The 17505-nt window shown below is 47.6% G+C and overlaps 1 protein-coding gene across 8 annotated transcripts in view; it reads left to right on the top strand.

Annotated features, from left to right (window-relative positions):
* Positions 1–17505, top strand: part of Armc2 (armadillo repeat containing 2) — a 109920-nt gene that overhangs the window by 85335 nt on the left and 7080 nt on the right. For 7 of the 8 annotated variants that reach the window (NM_001034858.3, XM_030244989.1, XM_006512653.3 and 4 more), the window contains 6 exons: positions 5948–6248; positions 8515–8637; positions 9187–9300; positions 10350–10482; positions 10766–10926; positions 15829–17505. The exon at positions 15829–17505 is cut by the window's right edge and continues 553 nt beyond it. In NM_001034858.3, the coding sequence (NP_001030030.2) occupies positions 5948–6248; positions 8515–8637; positions 9187–9300; positions 10350–10482; positions 10766–10926; positions 15829–15986 (990 nt within the window). In that variant the 3' untranslated portion in view covers positions 15987–17505. The remainder of the gene's footprint in view (positions 1–5947; positions 6249–8514; positions 8638–9186; positions 9301–10349; positions 10483–10765; positions 10927–15828) is intronic. The other variant, XR_003948649.1, reaches the window with a different exon arrangement.

Genomic DNA, 17505 nt, shown 5'->3' with positions numbered 1-17505 from the left:
TATAGCTGCTGATCATTCCATTTTCAGCAAAACTAGGAAGTCCGTATGAACTGGTTACTCTGCCTTCTCAGGGACGTTGAAAGCCTCTCCAGATCCCTTTTCATTTTGTTATTTCAAAACCATGTCATTGTGTGAGTGTGCACCGATGTGTTGGTTTAAAAAAATATTGTGAGAGTGGAGTGCTGTTCTCAGGGACTGGGGAAGAGTAAGAGACGGAGAGCCATGTGTTGAAGGAACTGCTTCTATGGTGAGATTGCGGGTCTGTGAACCTGGTCATTTGTCATTCGCGATGTATTTTGTTGGGTTTTTTGTTTTTGTTTTTTTTTTTGTTGTTGTTTTTCGAGATAAGGTTTCACTTGTAGCTTTGGCTGTCCTGGAACTCACTATGTAGAGCAGACTGGCCCCGAACTCTGAGATCCTCCTGCCTCTGTCTCCCAAGTGCTGGGATGAAAGGCGAGTGGCATTACACCTGACTTTCTTGTGATATTCTCTATAAGGGTTTATGGGATTTGTCTTGTTAGCTAAGAACTACTTTGTATACTTCAGGTGGGTTGGTCAGGGCAGCAGTAGATAACCTCTGTGCAGCTCTGGTTTGGTGGTGGGGGGAGACTCTTCAGGGCAGGAATGAGAGCGCAGGCCACTTAAAATGAGGCTATGGTCTCACAGAGACCCTTCCCTAGCTTCCAGTCTCAGGACTGTGGCTGAGCCACGCAAGCGCAGGTGCAGGAACAGCCTTCCACGAGACTGCTTCTGTTTTGGCCTATTTTGTGCTCCTGGCTCCCTGGAAAACATATTTTCAAGAGGTGGGAAGAAAAGACGCCACAGTCAAAGGACAGAAACAGTGAGGGGAGCAGGTGGTGGGAGCTGGGTGCTGCAAACGGCGCAATCTGTCGTCCCCGTTTGTTGATCTCGCATGCCATCCTTCAGTTGGCACTGCTACTGCCAGGAACCACCCCCTCCCTTTTCCATCCAGCAGGGAGAGAGGCATTGTGACAGTATTAACTCTTCCTTTCCTGAAGCCACTTCAAACTGAATCTTCTTCGTCACGCCATGACCCACATAGACGTTAGAACCAAAGATATTTAGATGTGTTAAGGACTTGGGGGGTGGGTTAGAAAAAGCAGCCCTTGGTCTGCCCAGATGAAGTCACAGGCTCTGGGATAAACGTTCCTGGAAGCTGAATAGTGAGAGGTAGAGGAGGCACCTGGGCCCGAGAGGGGAGTGAATGGCTTGGTCCTGACAGTGACCGAGCAAGACCAACGAGCTGTTTGTTAGATGCCCCTGACAGCATTTTAGATCACTTACGATGTCTTTGCTGTCTCTTTAATGTTTCCCCTTAGGGTTGGGAGAGCCCCTCCAGGGAACACTAACACGGGATGCGAAACGGAGTAGGAACTTGCCGTCTAGGATGAGAGCAGGAAAAGCTTTGTTCAGATGGCAACAATGGAAGTTTTCATGTTCAGTGACTTGGTTCATGTGTGTCTATTAAGCCTGTGGGCAGGTTAGTTCTGGTTTTATTTTTGGCAACTTGACACAAGCTAGGGTCAACTAGCAAGAGAGAACCTCATCTGAGGCACTGCCTCCCTCAGACTGGGCTGTGGGCAAGCCTGGGCTGCTTTTTTCTTAGTTGATGATTGGTGTGGGATGGCCCAGCACACTGTGGGTGGGACCACTCTTGGGCTGCTGTTCCTGGGAGGTATAAGAAAAGTGGCCGAACATTAGCCTGAGAGCAAGTCAGTAAGCAGCCCTCCTCCATGGCCTCTGCTTCAGTCCCTGCCTCCAGGTCCTGCCCTGACTCCCCTCACCGATAGACCGTGAAGTGGAAGTGGAAGCCAAAGGAACCCTTTCTTTCCCAAGTTGCTTTTGGTCATGGTTGGTTATCAGAGCAGAGAGGGGCCTGCCTAGAACACTTTGGACCCCTGCCAGCACATCTGAAGGTCCATGTGTTGGTTGCTTAAGCTACTGCTACGGTTAATATTGATCATTACAGAGAGAGAGCTTGTACAACATCAGTCAGAAGGCATATCAAAGTTTGCAGCAATTCTGCTCACAGTTACTGCCTTGGAAAATAGAAGGCAGAATTTTCTATCAAGGAACTGAGTTCTTGAGAATCCTGCTTTCCTCTTGCCCCTGGCCTGGGTGTTGGAGGTCTGTCTCCTCAGCTCCTTTCTTTGAGAGCCTGGGGGGGGGGGGAGGGCCTTTCTGCGCTGGGAGTTGCTTGAAGGATCCGTGCAGTGTCTCAGCGAAGTCCTGTGCTTACTAGAGAGTTAAGGCCCGAGGGCTTCAGCATCTTTGGGGGGTACAAATGGCCGGGCATTTGACACCATCTCACTCCTTGACACTAAGCTCCATGAGATCAGGGTACAGAGACCTTTGAAAGACTGCCCCATCCCTGTCTGTATAGGAGTGCGCACAGCCAGTGTCCATGCAGGAGTGTGCACAGCCAGTGTCCACTCGGGAGTGTGCACAGCCAGTGTCCATGCAGGAGTGCACATAGCCAGTGTCCACTCGGGAGTGCGCACAGACAATGTCCACTCGGGAGTGTGCACAGTCAGTGTCCACTCGGGAGTGCACATAGCCCTGTCCACACAGGAGTACACACAGCCAGTGTCTTACACATGAGTGCACATAGCCCTGTCCACACAGGAGTACGCACAGCCAGTGTCCATGCAGGAGTGCGCACAGCCAGTGTCCTCGAAGGAGTGCGCACAGTCAGTGTCTCACACAGGAGTGTGCAAAGTCAGTGTCTCACACAGGAGTGCTCACAGCCAGTGTCTCATGCAGGAGTGCGCATAGTCAGTGTCTCCCAGCATTTCAAGGTTGACCTCAAGTTCATTTGTGAGATGATTCTGCTGCTCTCTGCACCCTCTTCCCCATCCCTTCCTTCCTTAATCTTTGTTCTTCTCAAAATTTTCGTAATTTAGTGAGTGTGTGTGGGTGTGTACAGGCATAGGCATGCCATGTAGAGGTCACATGACACACGTGTAGAGGTCAGAAGCTAACTTTGGGAGTAGTTTCTCCCTGCCTACTATGTGGGTTCAAGGGATCGAACGCAGGTCATCAAGCCTGGCAGCAAGGTGCCTTGACCCCCCAATCCATCTCATCTTTGCGCCTCTCTCTCTCATTTTCTTTCTTCTCTCTCTTTTCCTCACTCCCTCCTTCCTTTTTCTCTCCTCTCTATCTCTCCCCCTTTTCTTTCTCTTTCCCTCCCACCTTTTCTTCCACTTTCTACTTCTTTCTTCTTCCTTTTCCTTCTTTCCTCTCTTTCTGTATATCTGCCATTCTTTCCTTCCTTCCTCTCTTCCTTTCTTCCTTTCTCTCTTTCTCTCTCTCTCTCTCTTTCTTTCTTTCTTTCCTCCCTCCCTCCCTTCCTTCCTTCCTTCCTTCTTCCCTCTCTTTCTTCTTTCCTTCTCTTCCTTCCTTCCTTCCTTCTCTTTTCTTTTCTTTCTTTCTTTCTTTCTTTCTTTCTTTCTTTCTTTCTTTCTTTCTTTCTTTCTTTCTTGTCTTACTATGTTTCCTAGGCTGGCTTTGAACTCACCGTCCTCATGAAGCTGGGATTCAGGTGTGCACCCCTACTCCCAGCTTTGAGCAGCCTTTCCCCTGCAGTCCTCTGAATCTGTAAGGTCTGTCCCGGACGCAGTTCGGTGCAGTTAGCTAAGACGTTGGTGCACTCTAATTATACAATGTGTCTCACTCATTCACTCTTATGATAGTCGCTAGGGGTCCAGAGACCCTGTGTCTCCGTGACTATCTATCTGGAATCCATCTCCTTTGCTGTCTTGCTCTTTGCAGAGGGTTTCCCCTCATAGATTGGCCTGGGCTTGCCAGGCAGATCGTGAATTGTTCAGAACACCAACATCCTCGTCTCGGTGTGCACACTCCCAGACCTGCCCATCTAAACCTGAGCTGGGAATGAATGCTTTCTTTCCAGGGGTGCAGCAGAGGGAGGCTCCCCTAATTGGGTGACTGCAGCATGCCGAGAGTTGAACTATCTCTGAAAATGTAACCCCCACCCAAACACAGGCTCCAGTCCTTGCCACAGAGTGGGACTCTGCCCTTCTTCATGTTGGCAAGTGGTTCTCAGCTGCACCAGGGACATTCCTTCAGGAACAAGCAGGAACATGTTGGCACTGGCAGATTTGTCTCTGGTGAATCAAAAAGGTGTTCTTTGCCCTCAATCTTCTTTGATTCCTTGCCACACCCAGTCCTCTGCACTGGACTTCAGGATACCACCTGTTTCTTTGTACCTTGTTTAAAATGTGCCCAGCCTTTGGCCCTGCCCATATCCTTAAGGCTGATGTAAATATTAATCTGAACAGCAAAGCCAGAATGGTGGAAATCCCTTTGGTGGTAGGATAAATCCTTAGCTGTCTGCAAGCAGGCAGGGCAGAGGGGAGAAATGACCACTGTGTGGGAGGACCCCAGGGTCCAGAAAACCCTGGAGTCAAGTCCTGTTCCACTTTGGCTAGCCATAGGACCTTCACAGCTTCTGCAGTACTCAGTGTAGAAGGGATCAGTGCCCGGATACTAAATATCACACACAGCCCAGCAATAGGCCTTAGCAAGAATTCCTTTATCATCTCCATCTGTCCGTCCATCCATCCATCCATCCATCCATCCATCCATCCATCCAACATCCTGGGTACCATTGTCAAATGAAGGAAACAACTGTTTACTGAGACATGGTGCTATGTAGCTCACATAGCCTCAAACTTGCTACGTAGTGGAGGAGGATGACCTTGAACTCATGACCCCTCTGTCTTCCTCCTTAGTGCTGGGATTACAAGCGAGCAGCACCATGCCAGGGAAGCATCCTTCCCTCTGTGTCTAATTGTAAAGTTTCTCATTGTAGGTTTTTATTTAATGTTTTCCTTTTCTTCTACTTTTTCCCTTCATGTGTCTTCTTTTTTCTTTCTTACTCTCTAGCCCAGGCTATCTGGAATTCGCTATGTAGCCCATTCTGGTCTTGAACTCATGGCAATTCCCCTGCCTCATCCTCTCAAGTCCAGATTTTAGCCTCCCACTCCCTACCCTTAAGAACACTTTTAGAGCTTTTGGGGGTGAGGATCAGTTGATAGGGTGCTTACCTAGCGTGCGCAACACTCTGAGTTCAATTCCCAGTACTAAATAACTGGGTTTGGTACCACACACCTGCAATCCCAGCACTCAAGAGGTGTGGTCAAAGGACCCAGAGTTCAAGGTCATCTTTGAGTACATAGAAAGTTCAAGGGCAGTCTGAGCCCACTTCTCAAAGCCAATAAATAAAAATACATACTCATTATATGGCATGTGTTCAGAAAAGTACATTTACACATATGTATAAGCTAGCAAACAATTTTAAAAGTGCCGATCATGTAACTCTCAGTCACTGTTTTACTATGGGGTCCCTCAGTAGCACAGTGGTTCTGGGCATGGGCTGCAGGAGGGACCTCAGTCAGACAGACAGACAGACAGACAGACTGGCAGACAGACAGGCAAGCAGGCAGACTTACTAACCTGGTTGCAAATATCAACAATGCTGAAGTCAAGAAGCCCCGCTGTAACCCATCCACTATTAGGAAGTGCTTGAGTGGGGAGTCGGGGTGTTGAGGGGTGAGAGGAAGGTTTTGTGCATGTTAAAGGATTTGGATGCTGAGGAAATATTAGCGTGGAAACTTCAATTCACATGACATATTTATTTTTAAAGGCCACTCAGATTTCAAAGTGAGGGGTCACATGCCCTGTGAGCCCCATCTGTCACTCTGCACTCCTTCAGGGCCACCTAACCTCTCCTGTCACTTCTCACCCATCTTGGGATTCAAACACTGCAAGACTGTGGAGAAGCCTGATGCGATCCATTTTACCATTCGTTAAGTCATGAATAAATTAAACGGGAGCCTATTCTTTCCGATGACCATGACCATTCCAGCTCCTCTGAGCTTGTAACACTGTCTTTTGTTTGTTGCAGGACTTAGTAATTCGAATTGTTTTTATCCTTGGCAACCTGACAGCGAAGAGTAACCAGGCCCGGGAACTTTTCTCCAGAGAGACTGGGAGCGTGGAAACTCTGCTCACGCTGTTCCAGAGCTTCTATCACCACAAGGAGAACTCACCAAAGCTGCAGCTCTCAGAAGCCAAGCCACAGGCAGAGGCCGAGGACGTGTTGGTCAAGCTGACCCGTGTCCTTGCCAACATCGCCATTCACCCGCGCATTGGCCCAGTGCTGGCCGCCAACCCTCGGGTGGTGGGCCTGTTGCTGAGAACTCTGGGTGAGAGCTGCAGCCCTGAGACAGATCTGTGGGAGGCCGTGGTGAGGGCTTGGCTCACTTTAAGGAACCTCTTTAAGCTGTGAAAAGGAAAAACACTTTTGGGGGTTGGATCAGTTGGTAGAGTTCTTGCCTGATACACCCAGCCTGGGGTTCAGTGTCCAGCACCCCTTATACCGTGTAGGCTACCCATGCATGTCTGTAATCCCAGCGCTCGGGAAGTAGAGGCGGAGAGGTTGAAGGCCAGCCTGGGCTGCAATGGGACCTATCTCAAAACCAAACCAAACCCACCACAAAACCTTTCTGCCTAGTGGTGCCTTATCGCATCCCAGATTTCAAAACCATAAGACCAATAGTGACATAAATCTTTACCAAAGAGTATAGTCACCGAATCATGCCCTTTAAAAGGACGAGTGTTGGGCTATTGAGATGGCACAAGATAAAGGTGCTTGCAGTCAACTCTGACAACCAGAGTTCCATTCCAGGGTCTACAAAGTTGAGGGAAAGAACCAATTTCTACATGCTGTGATTCCCTCACATACCCTGTGGGCTGTGACACTCAGTAGGCAGATAAATAAATAAAAGAAACTATTAAAAGGTTGTTTTGTTTTGTTTTGATGTTTTTGTTTTGTTTTTTCGAGACAGGGTTTCTCTGTTTAGCCGTGGCTGTCCTGGAACTCACTCTGTAGACCAGGCTGGCCTCGAACTCACAGAGATCTGTCTTCCTGTGAGACAAGTGTTGAGATTAAAGGTGTGGGCCATCAGTGCACAGCCCTAAATCACAGCACAATTTAAAATAATTTTATCAATCCAAAGAGAAAAAAAAAAAACTGGCCAGAAGTTTAAAATTCTAAAGTTTTCCAGGGTCAGTTCCTACAAAGAGGATTCCTCTCTCTTTCCAGTTCTGTGTCACCTGTCTGATGTCCCCTTCCTTGATGCCCTGCCCTTCTAGGTTACTGTGCCACAACAGAGATTGATTTCGATCTGTGTCCGAATGTGCCTGAGTATACGGCCTGTGTGAGGTGCTTACAGAGGCCAGACGGGGTCCCCAGAGTCCCCAGATCTGGAGTTACAGATGGTTGTAAGCTGCCAGATGTGGGTGCTAGGAACTGAACTCTGGTCCTTTGGCAGAGCAGCAAGCACCCTCAGCTGTTCAGCCATCGTTCCAGGCTCCCACAGCAGAAACTGATTTCTCGTGTATCTGGAAGCGGTGGTTCTCAGTCAGCAAGGCAGCCATTTCTGTCCCTGGAAAGAACTCCTCTTCTGGCTACTCACTCACTGTGTGCTTACATGATCTTTCTTTTTTTTCCACTGTTGGGACAGGGAGAAAGTCTGTCTGTCTCTTTCTTTCTATTTTGGGGAGGTGTGGGGCAAAGAAAAAAAAGGTGGTCCAAAAGTCTTCTTGCCCTCTCTACAGGGGCTCCCCAGTGATGTAACCTTCCCCCATTAGACTCTACCTCTCACCGCTTGGGCACCACTGTAGAAGCGTGGACCAGTTCTCCCTCCCAAAGACTCAAAATATATTTACAAATACCTTACCCATATAGCATAGCCCAGGTTTTCCTTAGGCTCACTATGTAGCTAAGAGTGACCTTGAACTCCCAATCTTCCTGCCTCTACTTCATAAGCAATGGTTTTACAAGTGCATATCACCTTGCCCAGTTTATGCAGTGCTGGGAATCAATCCAGGGCTCTGTGTCTGCCAGGCAAGCCCTCCACCAATTGAGCTGCATGTTCAGCCCCATGGAAATTTACTTGGAGTCCCAGAAAATACTTAAAGTCCAAGCCCTTGTTTCAAAAAACTGGACATGGTGGGTGCACTCGTAATCCTGGCACCCAGGATATGGAGGCAAGGAGATCAGTCAGAGGTGGGACAGGGCTGGGTGACAGAGGACACAAGAAGCCATCTGTTGTCTGGAAAACAGAGCTCATGGTGAGTGATGGATGATGACTCTCAAAGGACCACTCTGCTGGGAGGCAGGATGTGGGAAGTGAAGCAAGCTTGGATCCCTGAGACCAGGGCACGTGGGAGGGGTCAGGACAGCTCAGGTCACTGTGGTGTTGTCCCCCTCACTGCCGACATAGGGCTCCACCTAACTTTCCTAGACATGGCTGTGGGGGTTGAGTTAGCATATTCTGGAGCCCAACTCGCTCCCAGCTCCAACTCGATGTCTGTTGTCTGTTGCTGTGAAGGTGGAGTCACCGGATCGGATCTGCGGGGCCCAGTGAGCAAGTGGGCGTTTCTCACTCCCTTATTCCTTGGTTTCAGAATCCAAGTCACTGGGCGACTGCGAGGAGCTGGTGATCAACACCATAGCAGCCATCAACAATCTGTCCTTCTACCAAGTGAAGAGCTCTGTCCTACAACACAGGAAGCTGTATGTTGCTGAACGTAAGGCTCAGAGTTGGCCGTGGCCTCACGGACATTCACTTAAGGTCTTGACATTAGTTCCTAAGCACACACCTGGGGGAGTTACTGGGACAGCTGCCCCACATACCTGCGAACCTTTGAACATGGGAACAGTTTGTTTCTTAGTTTTTTGTTGAAATGCCTCAAGGTTTGTATTTTAGCACCATTAAAAAGAATGTTAACTAGTCTCCTACCAAATACTGAGAACATAACATTTATCATTCACTTTTAAATACAGTTATAGGAAGAAGTAGAGAATAATATTACCAGTGTAAGTTTAAAGATATGTAAAACTTGGAGCATGCCAGAGGCAGAGGCAGGTAAATCTCTGTGAGTTTAGGGCCAGCCTGGTCTACATTATGAAGCCTCACTACCTCTGGTACTGCCTCCCTCTCTCTCTCTCCTCTTTCTCTCTCTCCTTCCTGCTTTCTAATATGCACACATACATTTATGTAGTACTGGTAGAAAGTACAAATGGTATTTGGAAGTTATTCTAAATTGACCCACGTTTTCTCTGACTGCCAAATGCAGTGCTCTTAAGGCTCCTTGTGAGTAACAACATGGAGAGGATTCTGGAGGCTGTGCGAGTCTTCGGAAATCTCTCCCAGGACCATGACGTCTGCAATTTCCTCATGCAGAAAAATGGTGAGTTAATGACTTTTAAGATCCTTTTTTTTTTTTTTTTTTTTTTTTAGTTTTTCGAGACAGGGTTTCTCTGTGTAGCCCTGGCTGTCCTGGAACTCACTTTGTAGACCAGTTTGGCCTTGAACTCAGAAATCTGCCTGCCTCTGCTCCCAAGTGCTGGGATTAAAGGCGTGTGCCACCACGCCCGGCTCGTTAAGATCCTAAGCACGTGATTCTTGCCAATAGTCAGTTTAGCAACTCGAAGTTTAGGCGATTTGAGTGCGATGTTGGTTTCTGTTTTGAGATGAACCAGACTTTACATTTGTCCCGAATGGGGACAGCATGGGATACTGGAATATACTGGAATAGACTTAAGGCTGTGTGACGTGGTGGTGTTCACCTCCCCTACCCCCCCCTACTCCCCCCAACCCCCCCCCCCCCCCCCCCCGTCTACACACTGATCCCGTCACTGGACCCCTACTTGAGTATGAGAAAACAGGACTCACAGTCCATAGTTCCATCCCCTAGGAGTAAGGGGGAAAATGGTGGCCCCACCCCCTAACTTACACTGCTCCTGCACTAGCAGTCCTGAGCTGGGCAAGCCAGTTTCTAGCAGTCTAAGCATCTCTTGTGTTTTGGAGGTATCAGGAAAGATCTCATCTGTTGCCTCAGGCTGTGCCTTAGAGTTACAACTGGAGGTTCAAAAAGGCCTTTGAGAACAATCAGAAAAAGGAAAGAAATATTACCCATGTTCCCTTCTTCCCACCAGTGAGGACTCATCTCCCTGGAGAGGGAGCTGCTGTTGGGTCAGTGGTAGCAGAAATAGGGCCAGAAGCTGTAGACGGCAGGAATTGGCTCTAAAAGTGGCGGGTGTTATTGGGTCTACAATGGGAATGGGATAAACTTAGGAGGGATGGGTTCACCACACTAACCAGAATCCAGCGTGGCAAGCCGCACCTTCCCACTCTCTTACCCCTAGCCCACCTCATTTGTAAAGCCAGCTCCAGCTGGGATGCAGGCCTGGTGGTCCCGGGTGCTCACTGGTCTACATTTGTCCTCTGCCCTCCCAGTACACAAGTTCATGATCACATTGCTGGAAGCCAAGCACCAGGACATTTGCTTCTCTGCCTGTGGGGTCCTCCTGAATCTCACGGTGGACAAGGAGAAGCGAGCCATTCTGAAAGAAGGTGGTGGCATTAAAAAGTAAGCTTCAAGGCGAGGACTCCGGCAGGAACATGCTTTTCCTGGGAGGTTGGGGGCCCATCGATCTTCCCACCAGAGGAGTGGGTGTTTAGAGCCTACCCCACACTTAGCGACACCTCAGAGGCGCATGTGTGAAAACCTCGTAGTCAGTTAAACTTGTAGCCATGAATGTGAATGATGATCATGTGGGATTCAGAAGCCCAGCCGTTATGATAACAATCTAAAACCCGAAGACAAATTCCCACTCACTAACTAACACTTGAGTTCCGCACTTCTTACTCAGGTTAGTGGATTGTTTGAGAGACTTCGGCCCTAGTGATTGGCAGCTGGCCTGCCTGGTGTGCAAGACGCTGTGGAACTTCAGTGAAAACATCACCAACGCATCCGAGTGTTTTGGAGATGATGTCGCCAACACACTCCTCATCCTCTTGTCGACATTTTTAGGTAAGTATGTTTAAAAGCATACAGTATCTGTCATCATTAAGAAAATACGGTTAAAGGCTGTTTTGAATGAAGTCATGGTTTCAGATGAATCTATATGTTAATTAGTGGTGTTGATTATCACTTGGAGAAGGGACTGTGAAAGGACTTGACGCCGCAGTGGGGTCCTTGGGCTCAGAAGGTAAGAAAGCATATACAGTGAAGGTCATCTTCTTCTTTAGCTTTTTTCCAACCTGGGTTAGGTCTAAAAACAATAATTTAGGTCAGTTGAAGAGTGAATAATTTTGCAGATTCTATTCCCTACATGGAGGTAGGGTCCACGATTAGCCAGTTATATATGGACCAGCGTAGCTATGTGGAAAGGCCCAGAGTAACTAAGAAGTCATGGGCTTGCATCCTTCTGGCTTGTACTTACGGTGCTATTTGAATACTGTATCTCTCTTTTATTGCGTGTCTTTCTGTCTCTAAAACAAGAGTGTGATGAAGTCTGCTCAGTCTCAGAAAGGCTTAGACAGTTGTCACAACAGAAGCATTACAAAAGACCCCAAAGTATGCCAACCGAACAGCTCCAAAATGTAGGTTCTTGCTTTATCCTTTGTAAATTTTAAAATCTTGGGCTTAGCCTCTTGGCTTACTTACTGTCCTGTTTCTGGGAAGAGACACCAGTGACCACAACAACTTCTATAAAAGAAAGGATTTTAATTGGGGCTTTCTTACACGTTCAGAGGCTTAACGCATTTGCAAGCAGGGAGCATGGCAGCACCCAGAGAGGCAGACACGGAGAGGTAGCTGAGAGTTCTACATCTCCAGGTATTAGAAGGAGGGGGAGGAGGAGGAGGAGGAGGAGGAGGAGGAGGAGGAGGAGGAGGAGGAGGAGAGAGAGACTGGTCCTGGCTCAGGCTTTTGGAACCCTAAAGCTGTCTCCCAGGGACATACTTCCTCCATCAAGGTCACACTACTCTAACAAAGCCACACCCCCTAGTCCCTGTCATGTAGTGCCACTAATGGCCAAGTGTTCAAGTCTGTGGGGCCATTCTCATTAAAACCACCATACCTCTTTACGTTTATATTGTAATCCCAAGTTCAGTTAATTGATGCCTTCCATTCAGAGTGCCTAGGAGTGAATGCATCCTTACACCAAGAGTTTAATACGGTGCCTGATTCCAGACAAGACTGCAAGGACAGATAATGTGCTTTGTGAATGCTAGGGGATGCAGCAGAACCTTACTGGACAGGAACAGACGTTCAGAAGTTCCTTGAAAGAATCGGATCTGCTTGGCAGTTAAAAGGAGTTTGTCATGAAGGTGTATGCAGGCATGTGTGTACGTGCTTTAAAATTCAGAGGAAGAACAAGAATGGATCCAGTTGTAAATGGCTGAAGTCCTCAGCGTCCTTGCGGACACAGAGGTTTCTCGGGTGGCAGGAAGCAGGGGTGCCTGCACAGGTTGTCCGAGTTCAGTTCCATGGAGTCTGAGCATGGAAATCAGCTGCAGAGTCAAGTCAGTGGGCGGGTGAGGAGCTACCTTAGCAGTTCTGGCTTCAGGGCCTCTGCATCCAACCTGGGAGTACATGATTTAAATGCTGGCTTGGCTCCAGCATGGGGGACCTCTGTTCTAGTTCATGAAGATAGTCCAGGGAAGAACTAGCAGGAAGGAGAAAGTCTCCTGAGGGTTTCTTGGATCGATCCATCCGCTCAGGACCCTTGCCCCTCCTACCTCGTGCTTGCTCAGACATTCCCCTGCCTCAGGCTTCCACTCTCACACCCAGTGTTTGCTGCTGTGTCTCCTTTGCTGTTGATATTCTTCCCTGTGTCTTCCATTCAGGGAGAGAGACATGGCTGGCTTAGGGAGCCACTCACCAGTAAGCTGAGGTTTTGTTTTCTTCCCTGAAAGACTGACCTTAGCTGTCTAAGCTTGGGACAATCAGCTGTGAGTGATGGGCATGGCAGCCTGTAAGGACCAGCCAGAAAGGTGTGGCAGAGTTGCACCTGGGCCAGGCACAATCCCCAGGGGGTATCTGGTTGTAGTTGGCCTATTGCCCACACTCCATTCCCACGTTTCCCATGGGGCTGTTCCAGCCTTGGGCCCCGACACATTCTCCCAGCCGTTGAAGCCCATGGTTGTGGTTGGATCACAGGAATCCTGGGCTGTTAATAAAGCAGCCGGTCATGAAGCATGGCCCATGTGATCTCCCCTTTATGATGGTTTTGTAAACTTTCTCTTCACCCACTGAAGCCGCTGGAGGGAAATCACATCACTTCATCCAGAGTAGGTGCTTGATGAGAGCTGTGATTGGCTACAAGGGGTGCTGGCTTCCTGTTGAGTGATGCTGCTGTTACAAGCTCTTTGTTTAGGATCTTAACACTACAATGGTGTAGCGACGGGCCACTCAGTCATCCAGGCTAGCCTCACTCTGCTCTGTGAGAGAAGTCCAGTCCATACACCCAGAATAGTTTTGAGGTCATTAGCCAGGCGCAGTCACTCAGGAGAAGGTGAGTCTAGGAAGTTTCACGACCTGCCTAAGGTGGTACTATAGGGAATGGTGGGTCTTTTCATCAGAGGATCCACGTCTGCCCTTTGCTTTCCTCTGTTTCGTTCTGTGCCCGGCATATGTCTCCTGCAAATCCCCATCAGGACCAGCCAAATCAGCTCAGCTTGATCAGGGAGCCAGCTCATGGGACAAAGCATAGAGGTTTCTTTTCATGATTCTCTTCTTTTTCATGGGTCTGAGTGTGCATATGTGTGCATGCGGGGAACACGGCTGAGAGTGAGAGCCATCCTCACTACATCTTCTACCTTATTCAACCCAGAGCTCACTGATGTGTCTCAGGAGCCAGTTTGCTCCAAGGAGCCCCTGTCTAAGCCTTTCAGGACTGGGATACGGGTGTGCCAACACAGCCAGTGTTTCAGGGTCTGAGGGCCTGAACTCTTGTCTTCACATGTGTGAAGCAAGTATTCTAACCACCGAGCAGTCTCCCCAGCCCCTCCTCATGAATCTCAAGGCCTGGGCCCTGTGGACTTTGTAGTCTGTGCTGTGGCTTGGCCCTGCTCACTACTGTGGCTCTCAGGACTTGCCTTCAGCCAAGGGCCATGGCTGTGCTGTGCCAGACAATGCCAGTGAGGCAGGCATGTGGGGGCGGGGCACTTGACTTTCAGTCCTTTTAAAAGGAGCTGAGGATTAGACTGGCCATGAGAAAAACAGAACAAGGTTAAATCACAAAACCCTGTTGTGAAGTGTGAGTGTTGGTTTTGAAAATAGATGTGATAAAAGTAGAGCTCTGACAGTTACCTAACTGAAATAAAACTCAGAGAGTGACAATCTTCAATATAGCCATATAGTCTAAAACTCCCTAGTGTCACTTACACACACACACACACACAGGATATAATATATATGTATTAATCTATCTACCTATCTATTCAATATCCAATATCAATATATTGAATACCAAGGTATTCAATATATTATATAATGTGTATACAAATATATATTCAGTGTATCTGTGTGTGTCTGTGTGAGTGTATGCCACATGTGCATGTGTTCACAAAAGCCAGAGGAGGATGCTGGATTCCCTGGAGCTGGAGTTAGAGGTGGTTGTGAGCTGCTGGGAACCGAACTCAGGCCCTCTGCAAGAATAGTGTGCATTTTAAATCACTGAGCCATCTCTTCAGCTCCCAAAGTCATTTCTTACAAACTCATTATTGAAGAGCTTTTCTTGGGGCCCGCCACAAACTCCTCTCAGGAAGCTGCCAAACAGAGACAAATAGATGTGTGCAGTTTGCTTTTGTGAGTTTATTGTTGTGATGCTGTGTATAGGTTAGGGATTTTTTTTGTTGTTATTGTTGTTGTTGTGGTGGTGGTTGGTGTGATTAAAGTGATTAACCTTTCTAAAGCCCATATGAAGAAGCCATCTTGTCTTCAGTTATTTTGAAAAATTGTGATTGGAGATTTAGATGCAAACTAATAGGTGAAACTTAAGAGATTATTGAAAGAAAAATTCACTTCAATCGAATGGTTCTTTTCTAAAAACAAAGCAAATTAGTGCCCTTTTAAGTTAAGACACTGTTTGCAGGGGCACGTGGGTGCATGCTACAATTCCCAGCACTAGGCACTGCAGAGGCTGCAGAGGGAGGGGCTGGAGTTCCAGGCCATTTGTCCTAATCCTTAGCACTCTGAGAGACTCACAACCATCTCTAGCTTCCGTTCTAGGAAATCCTGGGCCCTCCTCTCACCTCTACAGACACCAGACATGGGCTTGGTGCACGGGGCACCAACCAGGGCAAACACCCAGAAACACTAGTAATGTCAATAATAAAATGAAAATAACTGACGGGCTGAGCCTGGTGCAGCGTGCACTTAATCCTAGCACTCCGGAGGCAAGAGCAGGGAGATCTCTGAGTTCAAAGCCTGCCTGGTCTATAGAGTGAATTCCAGGATAGTCAGGGCTACACAGAGAAACCCTGTCTCAAAAAACACCCCCCACAAAAGAAGAAGAACAACAAAAGACCTAAAGTAAACACACACACACACACACACACACACACACACACACACACACACTCTTAAGTATTTCTGAAGTTCAAACAAACTCCCATTAAAATAGCTTTCTTGGGTACAGTGGTGTGAGTCTGGTGTCCTCTCCTGGGAAATCCAGGGCAAGGGAATCACGTGAGCCTAGGATTTATAGATTAACTTAAGTCCTAGGCAACATAAAAGACCTTGTCTCAAAAATGAACACACCAAACAAACAAACACCTATTAATCATAAATCGCATCTGTGTCGTCACATCATGGCGATATTAAAGGTGACCCGGAGTGAGAGTCCTGCCATGGGAAATGGACTCTATCTTGTGCAGTCACATGCCAAGGAATTGTTGTAATTTTGATTTTTTTTTTCTGATGCAGATGAAGAACTAGCCCTGAATGGCAGTTTTGACCAAGACTTAGAAAGCTACCACAGGCTCCACTGGGAAACGGAGTTCAAGCCTGTGGCCCAGCAGCTTCTGCAACGCATCCAGAGCCACCACTCGCTCCTGGAGCCCCTGCCTGTCCCTTCTTTCTAACGCGACAGACACAGGCCACGGGCAGAACTGGGAAGGCAGATCGCCCTCACGCTCAGGAAATGGTAAAAGCATGGAAGCTTTTCAGTATTCACATACGTTGAGCGTTTTTAAAGTACTGATTTTAGCGAATAGCCTAAGTGTTTTGAAAGAAATAAGCACCTCTTTTTCTAGGTATTACAGAAAATGGATATATATATTCTCCTATGAGAGGTATGAGATGGAAATATATGCATTTCTAAGACTTCTCTTTCTATTTGCTTTGAAAACACTTAGAAAAGACCCTTAAAGATCCCAGTGACAACCTTGGAGTGAGCAAGCTTGTCAGGTCACTAGCTAAGGGACAGTGCAATGAAGACGGAGGCTTTGTCCACGGGAAGAGTGGCCCACCCTCTGCTGTAGCTCTTACTACATCAAGACATGAGTTGCTCTCCTTGTCCTAAGAGAAGGAAGAAGCAGAGAGGAGAGAGAGCTACGTGGAGGGCTGGTGATGTAGCTCAGCGGCAGACCACTTGACTCCCAGGTTCAAGGCCCTGGGTTTGATCCCCAGCGAGGGAGTAAAAGGAACTACTGCTTTAGGTCATCTGTCCTTTTAGATTTTTAGGGCTTTTCTTTTTCTTTTGTTTGTTTGGCCTGTATGTATATTTATGTACCCTGTGCATGCAGTACCTGTGGAGGCAAGAAGAGGCCATCAGATCCCCTGAGATTGCTGTCATAGATGGTTGTGAGCCTCTATGTGGGGGCTGGGAATTGAACTCAGGTCTGCTGCAAGAGCAGCCAGTGTTCTTAACCACTGAGCCATCTCTCCAGCCCCTACTTTTAAAATATTTTTAAAATTTTAATTTGTGTCTGTCTGTCTGTCTGTCTGAATAAACACATGTTGTATGTCTGTGTGTGTGTGTGTGTGTGTGTGTGTGTGTGTGTGTGTGTGTTTCCTTGAATCCAGAAGTGGGTATCAGCCCCTAGAACTGGAGTTACAGGTGGTTTTAAGCTGCTGGACATGGGTGCTTGGAGCCAAACTCAGGCCTTCTGGAAGAGCAGCGAGTGCTGTTAACTGCTGAGCCATACTGCAGCCCCAGCCATCTACTTCTTGAATGAAGTAAAACAGATGAAAAAGTACCTTTCTTTTCATTTGAAATAGTAACCGAATTAGATGGGCTGTCCCCCTCATTAGAACATATCCAAGAGAGATGATATAACAGATTAGAGAGTACACAGTTAGCTATAAGGCATCCCTTTTTGACTCCTATCTCTCTGCTGCTGGGGGTGGGGTACTTTAGACAATTAACTAAATTTCTTGAGTCATATTGTAAAGTGAGAATATTACCTCTCTTTATTTTAGTGTATGCATTAGTTAGGGTTCTTAGAAGAATAGGATATGTGTGTGTGTGTGTGTGTGTGTGTGTGTGTGTGTATCTCCTACCTCTCTCTCTCTCTCTCTCTCTCTCTCTCTCTCTCTCTCTCTCTCTGTATATAGTAAAAGATTTATTAGGTTGCTTACTGGCTGGGAAACCCAAGAATG

The sequence above is a fragment of the Mus musculus genome, chromosome 10 (assembly GCF_000001635.26).
Source record: "Mus musculus strain C57BL/6J chromosome 10, GRCm38.p6 C57BL/6J".
Lineage (NCBI taxonomy): Eukaryota > Metazoa > Chordata > Mammalia > Rodentia > Muridae > Mus > Mus musculus.
The sequence above is the reverse complement of the archived record's forward strand: the minus strand, read 5'-3'. Positions and strand labels throughout refer to the sequence as shown.